The following is a 14,565-nucleotide window of genomic DNA, read 5'->3' as shown; positions in this document are numbered from 1 at the left end:
CTAGGGTACAAAGATATTTATTCAATGGTATAGTTACCCACTGTTCTGTGAACTAGAAATATTTATTGAATGAATGAATGAATGAATGAATGAATGAATACTGTGTTCCAGGCCATGATCTAAGTGCTGGAAATACAGCATTGAACAAAATAAAATCCCTTGTGTGTGTGGTGGGGAAAAGAGACAATAAATAAATATATGGAAAGTGGTAATAAGTACCATGAAGAAAAGTAGAGTAAGGTAAGGGTATTGGGGGGAGGGTAGTTGCTAATATTTTAGTGTGTTCAGAGAGGGTGACATTTTTTTTTTATTGTTGAGAGTATTACAGATGTCCCCAATTTCCTCCCCTTCTCCCCCTCCCCCCATCCCCCACCCCACCCCTGGTCCCCATCTGTCTGTTGTCTGTGTCCATGGGCTGTTCATATATGCTTACAAGTTCTTTGGTTAATCTCTTCCTGTACTTCCCACCTTCCCTCTGAGATCTGTTGGTCTGTTCCATGCTTCCCTGTCTGTGGTCCTATCTTGTTGATCAGTCTATTCTGTTCCTTAGATTCCACATATGAGTGAGATCATGTGATATTTGTTTTTCTCTGACTGGCTTATTTCGCTTAGCATAATACTCTACAGGTCCATTCAAGCTGTCCCAAAGGATAAGAAATCCTTCTTCCTTACAGCTGCATAGGATTCCATGGTGTAAATGTCCCACAGCTTTTTCATCCACTCATCTACTGATGGACACTTGAGGTGTTTCCAGATCTTAGCTATTGTAAATTGTGCTGCTATGATCATAGGGGTGCATGGATTCTTTCTGATTGGTGTTTTGGGGTTTCTTGGGACATATTCCTAGAAGTGGGACCAGTGGGTCAAATGGCAGTTCCATATTTAATTTTTTGAGGAACCTCCATACTGTTTTCCATAGTGGCTGCACCAGTCTGCATTCCCACCAGCAGTGTACCAGGGTTCCCCTTTCTCCACATCCTCACCAGCGATTGTAATTTGTTGATTTGTTGATGGTAGCCGTTCTTACAGGTGTGAGGTGATGCCTTATTGTGGTTTTAATTTGCATCTCTCTGATGATTATCGACATTGAGCTTTTTTTCCCTGTATCTGTTGGCCATCTGTATGTCAGGAGGGTGACATCTGAACAGAGAGCTTAATGAAGTGAGAGTAAATCATGTAGCTATATGGGGGAAGATCATATACAATATATAACTTTATGTATGTAGTATTAATTACTTTCACAATGTTGTTCAACCATCACTATTTCCAATACCCTTTGTCATTTTAAATAGAAACTCTGTACCCATTAAGCGATAATTCCCTGTTTCCCTCTGCCCCCAGGTACTAGTAACAACAATTCTACCTTCTATCTCTCTGAATTTGCCTACTCTACCTACCTCAAATGAGTGGAATTTTACAGTACTTGTCCATTTGTGACTGGCTTGTTTCACTTAGCATAATGTCTTCAAGGTTTGTGTGTGGATTCTTTTTTTTAATCCTCACCTGAGGATATTTTCCCATTGCTTTTCAGAGGGGGGGAGGAGAGAGAGAAGCATCGATGTGAGAGAGACACGTTGATTGGTTGCCTCCCACACATGCCCCCACCAGGGCCAGGGATGGAGCCTGCAACGGAGGTACCTACCCCTGGCTGGAATCGAACCCGGGACCTTTCAGTCAGCAGGCCAGTGCTCTAGCCACTGAGCCAAACCGGCTAGGGCTGTGTGGGAATTCTTTAGGGTTTTTTTCCTCTGTATAAAATAGTGTCATCTGTGAATGGAAAAGTTTAGTTTCCACTTTGAATGTATTGTACTTCTTTTTCTTGCCTGATTGCTCTGGCTAGAACTTCCAGTACTGTGTTAAATAGAAGTAGTGAGAGTGGACATGCTTGCCTTGTTCTGGATCTTAGGGAAAAACTTTTTAGTCTTTCACCATTAACTATGATGTTAGTGGTGGGTCTTTCCAATGTTGACTTTATCATGTTGAGGAAGTTCTCTTCTATTCCTAGTTTATTGAATGTTTTTATTGTGGGACAGTATTAGATTTTGCCAAAGTCTTTTTCTCTATCAATTGAGATGATGCTATGTCTTTTTTCTTCATTCTCTTAATGTGATGTTTTACATTGATTGATTTTCTTTTTTAATTTTTAAAAATTTATTGATTTTCGAGAGAGAAAGGAAGGAAGAGAGAAAGAGGAGGGGCGAGGGGAGAGAGAGAAACATCGATTTCGTGTTCCACTTATTTATGCATTCATTGGTTGCTTCTTATATGTCCCCTGACCTAGGATTGCACCCACAACTTTGGTGTATCCAGATGACGCTCCGGCCAACTGAGCTACCCGGCCAGAGCTATGTTGATTGATTTTCATATGTTAAACCACCTTTGCTTTCCTGGGATAAATCTCACTTGGTCATGGTGTATAATCCTTTTAATATGCTGCTGAATTTGGTTTTCTGTTTTGTTGTAGTTTCTGCATTTATATTCATAAGGAATATTGATCTGTAGTTTTCTTGTAGTGTCTTTGTGTGGCTCTGGTATCAAAGTAATGCTGACTTTATACAATGAATTAGGAAGTATTCCCTACTCTTCAATGTATTTCAAGGAGTTTGAGAAGGGTTTGTGTTAATTCTTTAAATGTTTGGTAGAATTCACCAGTGAAGCCATATAGTCCTGAGCTTTTCTTTGTTGGGAAATTTTGATTACTGATTCAATCTCTTGTTAGATTTTTTATTTTTTCTTGACTCAATTTTGGTAGTTTTGTGTGTTTCTGGGAATTTGTTTTATCTAGGTTATCTAGTTTGTTGGCCTACAGTTTTTCATAGTAGTCTCTTATAATCCTTTTTATTTCTGTAAAGTCTGTAGCAAAGTCCCCTTTTTCTGATTTTAGTAATTTGAGTCTTCTCTCTCTCTTTTTTTTTTTCCTTAGTCAGTCTAGCTAATGGTTTGTCAACTTTGTTGATCTTTTCAAAGAAGCACCTATTGGCTTCATGGAATGTCTATATTGTTTTTCTGTTCTCTATTTTGTGTATCTCTTCTCTAATCTTTATTATTTTCTTCCTTCTCCTAGCTTTGGATTTAGTTTGCTCTTCCTCATGGTGTAGTTTTCCTTATGTTTCTTGTTCTTGGAGTAGAGTTCATTGGAATAGTTGTCATCAAATTTGGAAAAATTTCAACCATTGTTTCATCAAATATTTTTTTCTGTCCACCTTCTTCCTTTAGGGACTTTGGTAACATATATAGAAGGCTGCTTGGCATTTCCCCACAGCTCACTGATGCTCTCTTCATTGTTTTCAGTCTTTTTCCCCTCTGTTTTACTCAGATAATTTCTGTTATGCCTTCAAGTTCAGTAATCTTTTTCATCTGCAGTATCTAATCTGCTGGTAATCTCATCTAGTGTATTTTTCATCTTAGGCATTTTTTCATGTCTAGAAGTTTGATTTATACTTTTGTGTATCTTCTATGTACCTACTTAATATACTCAGCTTTTTAATCTACCATCTTAAACGTATGTAATATAGTTAGTTATGTAATAACAGTTTTATTGTCCTTGTCTACTAACTTTTATCACCTGTGTCATTTCTGGGTCCGTTTCTATTGATTTTTTTCTCTTTATTGTTGGTTTATATTTTCCTGCTTCTTTGCATGCCTGTTAATTTTTTATTGGATGCCAGACATTGTGAACTTTACCTTGTTGGTTGGTCAATATTTTTGTGCTACTATAAATGCGCTTAAGCTCTGTTCTGAAAAGTTAAGATAGTTGGAAACAATTTTATCTTTTTGAGGCTAGCTTTTAAGCTTTTTTTTTTTTAATTTTATTTTTGTTTAAAATATTACAAATGTCCCTTTTTCTCCCCAATGACCTGTTCCACCCTGTCCATTCTCCCCAGTGCCTCTCCCATTAAGCTTTTTAAAAAATTTTTTTATTTTATTTATTTATTTTTTAAAAATATATCTTTATTGATTTCAGAGCAAGAGGAAGGAAGAGGGAGAGAGAGAGATAGAAACATCAGTGATGAGAGAGTCATTGATCTGCTGCCTCCTGCACGCCCCCCACTGGGGATTGAGCCCAAAACCTAGGCATGTACCCTGACCAGGAATCAAACTGAGATCTCCTGGATCACAGGTTGATGTTCAACTGTTGAGCCACACCAGCCAGGCCTTTTAAGCTTTTTTTAAAAGCCAGAATCAAAGCAGCATTTTAGTCTCAGGCTAATTTTGCTCTACTGCTGAGGCAAAACCCTTGTCAGTATTTCACCTAGTGTCTTGTGAATTATGTAAATTTTCTCACTTGGGCTGGTGGGAAGACAAGCTATCTGGTCCTTGTGTGAGCTTTGAGTGTTTTACTCTCTAATTCTTTCAGGTCGCTCTTTCTCCAACTTTAGGTAGTTTCTTTACATACATTCACTAACCAATACTCCATTGAAGACTCAAGGGGCATCCTCTTCAAATCTCCAAAACTTTCTGTGCAGCTCTCTGCTCTCCAGTACTCTGTCCTGTGAACTTTAGCTACCTTGGCTTCCCTGGACTCCCAATTTTGTCTTTTCAACTCAGAGAGACTGCTGGGCTCCACCTGGATTTCACCTCTCTGCCTTGTGGCCTAGAATCTATCTTCGGATAGTATGCTAGGACAATCATAAGACTCATCTTGTTTGTTTCTCCTCTTTCTGTGATCATTATCAGGTGCTGCCTGATGTTGAATGTCTGAAAACTTTTGTTTCATATAGTTTGCCCATTTGTTGTTGTTTCAGGTAGGAGGATAAATTAGTCAATCTTGGCCACAAGTGAAAGTCCTCTCTGACTTTTTGTGAGGCTGGGGTTTAAGTTTTTAGATATCATATTTTTCTGGGCAATGAAGAAGCCCAGGATGTGGCTCTGAGAGTGGAGGCTGAAATGGAATGGAGAACAAAGTTCCTGGAGTAAAAGCAGAGTAGGAAATGATGTTAAATGCATCATTCATATGGCTGTTCAGCATGCAAATTAAGTGGGAGTGGAAACTGGCATTACAGGGGGATGAGAATGGTAAAGGGCCTGGAGGAATAAATTATCAATGGCTTTGGAGAACTGTAAATTATTTCCTATAGCTGGAATATAAAGTACCTAAGAAGCCATGTCAGGAAATAAAGTAGACTGGTGACTATGTTTGAAGGATGCTCTCTGTCATACTAAGGAGTTAGGATATTTTCTTGATGGCAATTGAGAAAGTCAAGAAATTGGGAAGCAATGAGTCAGATGGTCATCTAGGTTAATTCTGAAGTCTTCTAGCTGATGACAGGACATGGGGTAGAAAGGAAAACTGAAAGCTAGACTCAAAAATTCTTCCTGAATAAGGAGGCTGGGATGAAAGTTTAAAGTTGTGTAGACAGTTACGAAGCTAGATACCATGAGCCTCAAAGGAACAGAAATTGTTTACCCATAAGTGGTGGACTTGGCAACAGGGAGTAAGGAGAAAGCTTCCCTCATCTGTCCACCCCTCCTGCGATCTTTGTGGTAATCAGAGTGTGAGAGAAGCAATCTCCTTCTGGAGGGGACTGCAGGAAAGCAAGAGCCTCAGGAGAAAACCCCAGTTCAGTTAAGGCAAGGGATGGAAAGTAAAGTTCAGTGAAGAAAACCAGGGCATAGGGTAGTTTGTTTTCAAAACCTGGAATCCAGAGGGTATAGTGGAAAGGGCTCTGAGTAAAGCAAACAGTAGGAAAAACAAGTTGAGGGTGTTTGTGGAAGAAAAAGAGCATCTGGAGCCCTAATACTAGTTTTCACTTCTTTTCCAATCTTGTAAAGGTGGCAACACCTCCTCTATAGTAGTTTCCCCTTACCCATATCTTTGCTTTGTGTGGTTTCAGTTACCTGCAATCAAGCATGGTTTGAAAATATTAAATGGAAAATTCCAGAAATAAACAATTCGTAAGTTTTAAATTGATGTGCCATTCTGAATAGTGTGATGAAATCTTGAGCCATCCCACTCTGTCCCACCTGGGGGGGTGAATCATCCCTTTGTCCAGCAAAACCATGCTGTATACACTCCCTGCCCATTAGTCATGAAGTAGTCATCTCCATTATAAAGATTGATCATCAAAGAGAGAGAGACCACATTTACATAACATTTACATATAGTATATTGTTATAACTGTTCTATTATTAGTTATTGTTGTTAATCTCTTGCTGTATCTAATTTATAAATATAACTTTGTCATAGGTATGTATGTTTAGGAAAAAGCATAGTATACAGGGTAGGGCAAAAGTAGGTTTACAGTTGTTTGTATGGAAAATAATACAATAATTAATAAATAATAATAATAATACAAGATAAACTGTGTTTTACACACTCACAACTGTAAAACTACTTTTGCCCCACCTGTATATAGAGTTCAGTACTATCTGTGGTTTCAGGCATCCTCTAAGGGTCTTGAAACATGCCCCCTCAGATAAGCGGGGACTACTGTATTGTCACTCTTTCTTTAATGGCTTTATTTATTTATTTATTTATTTAAAATTGATTTAAAACAATTTTTTTGTTAATCCTCACCTGAGGATATTTTTTTCCATTGGTTTTGAGCGAGTGGAAGGGAATGAGGGGGGTAGAGAGAGAAAGAAATGATGTGAGAGAGACACATCAATTGGTTGCCTCCTGCATGCACCCTAACCAGGGCCTGGGATCGAACCCAAAACCCAGGTATGTGCCCTTGACTAGATCAAACCTGCTACCCCTTGGTGCTCTGGCCAATGCTCCAACCACTGAACAACACTGACCAGGGCTTAATTGATTTTTTTTTTTTTTTTTGAGAGAGAGAAAGAAACATCAATTTGTTGTTCCACGTACGTATGCATTCATTGTTTGCTTCTTGTATGTGCCCTGACCAGGGATCAAACCCGAAACCGTGGCGTATCGAGATGATGCTCTAACCAACTGAGCTACTGGCCAAGGCTTTAATGCCATTCTTAATGTGCTCCATTACAATCAATTTTAGTTTCACTTGAACATATTTCTAACTCTTACTTTGTTTTCTGTTTAAAATCCATATAATCAGATTAGGATGTCTCTATGTAAATACTCTCTCTAGCCCTTATGAAATGTGCTCTCTCTGTAGCAGAAAACCCCTGTCATTCTAATATCCTAAGAGGCCAAATTATTTTCTCTGACACTATCAAATAGCTATGCATTCACCACTGCTCATATCCTCCCAGCTTTCCCAAAACCCTGCTTTCAGTTGGAGGAAAAAATGAAAATGCCCCTTATCTCCCTAGGCGTTCAGCTTTTGTCCAGGCATCATTCCGTAGAAGTGCTCTGCAACTTATTGTACAAGTGCAATTCATCTGTGTAGGAGGCACCAGGAGCAGATAGAGGTCAGAAAGTCTGATAGACTCTATAACATCCTCCAGATTCAGTTTGGGAAGATGGCACCTCTTCCCCTTTCAACATTACTTTACATACAGTATTTAATTTTTGTATACATGATGTATAGTACAAAAATTAAAATCTACAAAAAGTTATGTGGTAAAGAGTGTTTTCTTTCCCTCTCTATCCCCAAATTCACTTCCCCTCTCTGGAGGCAACCGTAGTTGTCAGTTTCTTATATGTTCTTACAGAAATATTTGATATATTTATCAATATATATCTGTATATTCCTTGAAAAACACACAAATTGTAGCATTATATGCCCACTGTTTTGCACTTTGCTTTTTTTACTTAACAGCATGTACTGGAGGTTTTCCCAAGTCAGTCCACATAGAGTTGCTCATTTCTGTGACTGCAGAGTATTGCACTGCTAGCTGTACCATGGTTTATTTAATCAATTTCCTGCTGGTAGACTTGTAGGTTACTTCCAGTTTTTAGTTCTTGCAAAAAATTTGTTTCAGTGAATATTTTTGTACATGTCATTTCAAACATATATTTATAGACTGTATGTAGAATAATATATAGATTATAAAGAGAATAAATATAGAATACACCCCTTGAAGTGGAATTTCTAGATCAAAGACTATAGCACTATGACTTTTTAAAATTAAAAATAAATTTTTTTCAATTACAGTTTACATTTAATATTATTTTGTATTAGTTTCAGGTGTACAGCATAGTGGCACTATGACTTTTGATTGGCCATGAGGAGGCTCTATCCCAGTGATCACTTGAACACCGTGGCAGCAAGTCATCCTCTTCCACATCCTCTTCTGCTACTGCTGCCAAGGGCAACTGTTTCCATTTCTTTTTGTTTCACTTACAGAATCCCCCCTCTTCTGTGGAGTATATGATAAAACATCTTGTCTAGTGCTTATGTATAATTCCTTCATGGAGAATGCTTTGTGTCTGTGGTGTAATGTATCTGGTTCAACTTGTTATTCTTTTCACATTCTTCTACTTCTCATTATAAGTAGAATGATATGGAAACCCTCTGCTAACTTCCTAGCATCTTCCCTCCCCTTTCTCCTACACCTTTTTCTCCTCCTCCTCCTCTTTATTTTCCTTTCTCTTCTCTTTTTTTCCTTCTCCTATCCCTTCTTCTTCCTTCTCCATTGTGATGGTCTTTTGATGTGTCAATTTGGTTAAGCTACAGTCCCCTGTTATTTTTTTTATTGTTAGATATTTATTTCCAATAAAACTCTTTTGAAACCTCCTTCAGTTCTCAGTTATTGAATCAAACTAATTTTTGTGTTGCTGTGTAGGTATTTTGTAGATGTTATTAAAGTCCATAACCAGTTGACTTTGGGTAAGGGAGGTTATTCTGGATAATCTGAGTGGGCCTGGTCCAATCAGTAGGAAGGCCTTAAGAGCAGAGCTGAGGCTTCCCTAATGAAGAAGAAGTTCCTGCTGTGAACAGTAAGTAGCTTTAAGAGTTCCAACCTGCCCTTTTTGATAGACTGCCCTTTGAATTTTGGACTTGCTTATTGAGTTCCCACAACTATGTAAGCCTATTTCTTATAATAAATCTATTTTTCTAAAAGAACTTTAAATTTTGTTTTTCAATTGCAGTTTACATTCAATATTATTTTATATTAGTTTCAGGTATACAGTATACTGGTTAGACAATCATACTTTACAAAGTGTTTCCCCTATATTTCTAGTACCCACTTGGCACGATACATAGTTATTACAATATTATTGACTATATACCCTATGCTTTACTTTAGATCCCCATGACTATTTTGTAACTTCTGATTTGTACTTCTTAATCCTTCACCTTTTTCACCCAGTCCCCTAACTGCCTCCCCTCTGGCAACCATCAGCCTGTTCTCTGTGTCTATATTGTTTCATTTTGTTTGTCATTTACTTTGTCCTTTAGTTCCACATATAAGTGAAATCATATGGTATTTGTCTTTCTATGTCTGACTTATTTCACTTAGCATAATACCCTTTAGATCCATCAGTGCTGTTGCAAATGGTAAGATTTCATTCTTTTTATGGCTGAGTAATATTCCATTTTATGTATGTACCATCCCACTTTTATTCACTCATCTATTGATGGGCACTTGGGCTGCTTCCATATCTTAGATATTGTAAATAATGGTGTAATGAAGATAGGGGTGCATATTATTCTTTTGAATTAGTGTTTCGGGTTTCTTGGAATATATACCCAGAAGTGGAAACACTGGGTGATAAGACAGTTCTGTGTTTAATTTTTTGAGGACCCTTCATACTGTTTTTCACAGTGGCTGCACCAGTGTGCATTTCCACCAAGGGTTCCCTTTTCTCCACATCCTCACCAACACTTAACTGTTTGTGGATTTATTGATGATAGCCATTCTTATTAGTGTGAGGTGAAATCTATTTTTTTAAAATTGAACTTATTGGGGTGACATTGGTTAATAAATTTATGTAGGTTCCAGGTGTACAATTTTATAATACAATGCCTGTATATTGTATTGTGTTTCACCACCCCAAGTTAAGTCCCCTTCCATCACCATTTTCCCCCCTTTACCCTCTCCCACCTCTTTCCATCTCCCTTTCCCTCTGGTAATCACTATACTGTTGTCTCTCTATGAGGTGTGTTTTGTTTTTAATCCTCACCCTAGGATATGTTTGTTTGTTTATTTTTTAAAAATATGTTTTTATTGATTTCAGAGAGAGCAAAGGAGAGGGAGAGAGAGATAGAAACATCAATGATGAGAGAGAATCATTTATCGGCTGCCTCCTGCATGCCCCCTACTGGGAATCAAGCTCACAGCCTGAGCATGTGCCCTGACCAGGAATTGAACCGTGACCTCCTGGTTCATAGGTCAATACTCAACACTGAGCCAATGCCGGCTGGGCATTTTTTATTGATTTTAGGTAGAGAGAAAGGGAGAGGGGGAGAGAGAGAAACACTGATGTGAGAGAGAAATATCAGTTGGTTGCCTCCTGTATGCGCCCCAACCAAGGATCAAACCCACAACCTGAGTATGGGCCCTGATTGGAAATCAAACCTGTCAGTGCACAAGACAACTCTCCAACCAACTGAGCCATAATAGCCAGGGCTATGGGGATTTGTTTTGTTTTGTTTTGTTTTCTTAATCACTTCACCCTTTTCACCCAGGCTCTCTACCCTCTCTCTTCTGACAGCTATCAGTCTGTTGTCTGTATCCATGAATCTGTCTCCACTTTGTTTGCTGGTTTATTGTGTTCATTAGATTCCACATATGAGTGAGATCATGTGATACTTGTCTTACTCTGCCTGGCTTATTTCACTTAGCATAATACTCTCCAGGTCCATCCATGCTGTTGCAAAGGGTAAGATTTCCTTTTTTTTCTTTCTCAATCCTCACCCGAGGATAGATATGTTTATTGATTTGAGAGAGAGAGAAACATCAATTGGTTGCCTCTCAGACACTCCCCAACCGGGGACCAAACCCACAACCTAGGTATGTGCCCTGACTGGGAACCGAATCTGTGACCTTCCAGCGTATGGGATGATGCCCCAACTAACTGAGCCACCCAGCCAGGGCAGATTTTGTTCTTTTTTACAGACAAGTAGTATTTCATTGGGTAAATATACCACAGCTTTTTATTTTATTTTTTTAAATATATCTTTATTGATTTCAGAGAGAGGAAAGGAGAGGGAGAGAGAGAGAGAGATAGAAACATCAGTGATGAGAGAGTCATTGATCAGCTGCAGCCCGCAACCCGGGCATGTGCCCTGACCGGGAATCGAACCCTGATCGCCTGGATCCTAGGTAGATGCTCAACCGCTGAGCCACGTGTGGCCGGGCACCACAGCTTTTTAAAAAACAAATTTAGAGAGAAAGAGAAAGGGAGAAACAGAGAGGGAAACATCGATTTGTGGTTCCACTCATTTATTGATTGATTCTTGTATGTGCCTTGACTGGGGATCAAACCCAAAACCTTAGCACATAGGAACCATGCTCTAAACAACTGAGCTACCCAGCCAGGGCTGTACCACAGCTTTTTTGTCCACTCATCTACTGGTGGACACTTGGGCTGCCTCCTAATCTTGGCTATTGTAAATAACTCTGCAATGAATATAGGGGTGCCTATATTCCTTTTGAGTTAGTGTTTTGGGTTTCTTCATATATATTCCCAGAAGTGGAATCTCAGGTTCATGAGACAGTTCCATTTTTTTGTTTTGTTTTGTTTTGTTTTAATCCTCACCCAATGATATTTTTTCCATTGATATTTTAGAGAGAGTGGAAGGGAGGGGAGAGACACAGAGAGAGAAACATTCATGTGAGAGAGACATATCATTTGGTTGCCTCCAACACATGCCCTGGGGGGGATCAAGCCTGCAACCAAGGTATGTGCCCTTGATCGGAACTGAACCCAAGAACCTTCAGTCCACTGGCCTACATTCTAACCACTGAGACAAATCAGCTAGGGTGGAAGTTCCATTTTAATTTTTTCTAGATAATTCCATACTGCTTTCCACAGTGGCTCAACCAATCTGCATTCCCACCAACAATGCACAATGGATTCCCTTTTCTCCACATCCTCACAACATTTGCTGTTTGTTGATATATTGATGGTAGCCATTCTGACAGGTGTGAGGTGATATTTCATTGTGGTTTTAATTTGCATTTCTGTGCTGATTAGTAACATTGAGCATCTTTTCACGTTTATTGGCCATCTGTATGTCCTCTTTGGAGAAGTGTCTATTCAGGTCCCTTGCCCATTTTTAATTGGATTGTTTGATTTTTTGGTGTTGAGTTTTATAACTTCTTTATAAATTTTGGATATTAACCCCTTATCAGATATATCATTGGTGAATATCTTCTCCCATTCAATGGGTTGTCTTTTCATTTTGTTGATGGTTTTTGTTGCTGTGCAAAAACTTTTTAGTTTGATGTACTTCCATTTGTTTATTTTTTTCTTTTGCTTCCCTTGCTAGAGGAGATATATCAGAAAAAATAGTGCTATGAGAAATGTCTGCGATTTTACTGCCTCTTCTAGGATTTTCATGGTGTCGAGTCTAACATTTAAGTCTTTAATTCATTTTGAGTTTATTCTTGTGTATGGTGTAAGAAGGTGCTTTAGTTTCATTTTTCTGCAAGTGTCCAATTTTCCCAAAACCACTTTATTATTTATTTATTTATTTATTTTAATTTATTTATTTTTAGTATGTTTTTATTGATTTCAGAGAGAGGAAGGGAGAAGGAGAGAGAGATAGAAACATCAATGATGAGAGAGTCATCTATCAGCTGCCTCCTGCATGCCCCTAGTGGGGATCGAGCCTACAACCTGGGCATGTGCCCTGACCAGGAATTGAACCATGATCTCCTGGATCATAGGTTGATGCTCAGCCACTGAGCCACACCGGCTAATCTCAACACCATTTACTGAATAGTCTTTACCTCATTGTATGTTCTTGCCACCATTGTCAATTTTTAAAAAATACATATTTTTATTCCCTAGCTGGTGTTGCTCAGTGGTTAGAGCATTGGCCCGCAGATTGAAGTGTCTTGGTTCAATTTCTGTCAAGGGCACATACCTCTTTTGCAGGCTCAATCCCCAGCCCCGATCAAGGGCAGGTGTGGGAGGCAACCAACTGATGTGTCTCTCTCACATTGATGTTTCTCTCTCTCTCCCTTCCACTCTTTCTGAAAAGCAATGAAAAAAATATCCTCGGGTGAGGATTAAAAACAATAAAATACAATAAAATATATTTTTATTGATTTTTAGAGAGAGAGGAAGGGAGAAGGAGAGTTAGATAGAAACATTGATGAGAAACATCAATTGGCTGTCTCCTGCACGCCCCACACTGGGGATCGAGCAGGCAACATGGGCATGTGCTCTGACCAGGAATCAAACTGATGACCTCTTGGTGCATGGGTCGATGTTTAACCACTTAGCCACACCGACTGGGTTCCTTTGTCAAATATTAATTGACCATAAAGGTGTGGGTTTATTTCTGAGATTTTTATGCTGTTCCATTGGTCTATATGTCTGTTTTTACGCCAGTACAATGCTGTTTTGATTACTATGGACTTGTAGTATATTTTGATATTAGATAGTGTGATTCCTCCAATTTTGTTATTCTTTCTCAAGATTGCTGTGGCTATTCCAGGTTTTTTGTGATTCCATATAAATTTTTGGAATATTCTAGTTCTGTGAAATATGCTATTGGTATCTTGATAGGAATTGTATTGAATCTAGATTGCTTTGGGTAGTATGGACGTTGTAATGATTTTAATTCTTCCTATTCATGAGCATGGTATATGCTTCTTTGTATCTTCAATTTCTTTCTTCAGTGTCTTCTAATTTTCGAGTACAGGTATTTACATTCTTGGTTAAATTTATTCCTATGTATTTTTTTATGTAATTGTAAGTAGGATTGTTTTCTTAGTTTCCATTTCTGATAGTTCATTATTGGTATGTAGAAATGCAACTGAGCCTGGCTGGCATGCCTCAGTGGCTGAGCATCGACCTACAATCCAGGAGAACATGGTTCGATTCCCAGTCAGGGCACATGCCTGTATTGTGGGCTCAATCCCCAGCGGGGGGCATGCAGGAGGCAGCCGATCAGTGACTCTCTCTCATCATTGATGCTTCTATCTCTCTCTCCCTCTCCCTTCCTCTCTCTGAAATCAATAAAAATATATTTTTTAAAAATGCAACTGATTTCTGGATATTTATTTTATATCCTGCTGCTTTACTGAATTCATTTATCAGTTCTAGTAGAATTTTGGTGGAATCTTTAGGGCTCTCTATATACAGTATCATGTCATCTGCAAATAATGACAGTTTTACTTCTTCCTTTCCAATTTGGATACTTTTTATTTCTTCTTGTCTCATTGCTGTGTCTAGAACTTCCAGTACTATATTGAATAAAAGTGGTGAAAGTGGACATCCCTGTCTTGTTCCTGATATTAAGGGAAAGGTTTTTAGTTTTTGCCTGTTGAGTATGATGTTGGTGTGGGTTTGTCATATATGGCCTTCATTACGTTAAGGTGTGTTCCTTCTATTCCCACTTTGCTGAGAGTCTTCATAGATCGGTGCTGGATTTTATCAAATGCTTTTTCTGCATCTATTGATATGATCATGTGCTTTTTATCTTTTATTTTGTTTATGTGATGTGTCATGGTAATTGATTTGCAGTTATTGTATCAACCCTGCATCCAGGAATAAATCTGACTTGATCATAGTGTATG

The 14,565-nt window shown here is 38.5% G+C and overlaps 1 protein-coding gene across 1 annotated transcript in view; it reads left to right on the top strand.

Annotated features, from left to right (window-relative positions):
• TAF1 (TATA-box binding protein associated factor 1) overlaps positions 1 to 8,603 on the top strand; it is a 94,922-nt gene extending 86,319 nt beyond the window's left edge. The window contains exon 38 of the mRNA XM_081125481.1: positions 8,049 to 8,603. Coding sequence (XP_080981607.1) covers positions 8,049 to 8,067 — 19 coding nt within the window. The 3' untranslated portion in view covers positions 8,068 to 8,603. The remainder of the gene's footprint in view (positions 1 to 8,048) is intronic.
• The last annotated feature ends 5,962 nt before the right edge of the window (positions 8,604 to 14,565 follow it).

This window comes from Miniopterus schreibersii, assembly GCF_964146895.1.
Source record: "Miniopterus schreibersii genome assembly, chromosome: X".
NCBI classification, from domain to species: Eukaryota; Metazoa; Chordata; class Mammalia; order Chiroptera; family Miniopteridae; genus Miniopterus; species Miniopterus schreibersii.
The sequence above is the reverse complement of the archived record's forward strand: the minus strand, read 5'-3'. Positions and strand labels throughout refer to the sequence as shown.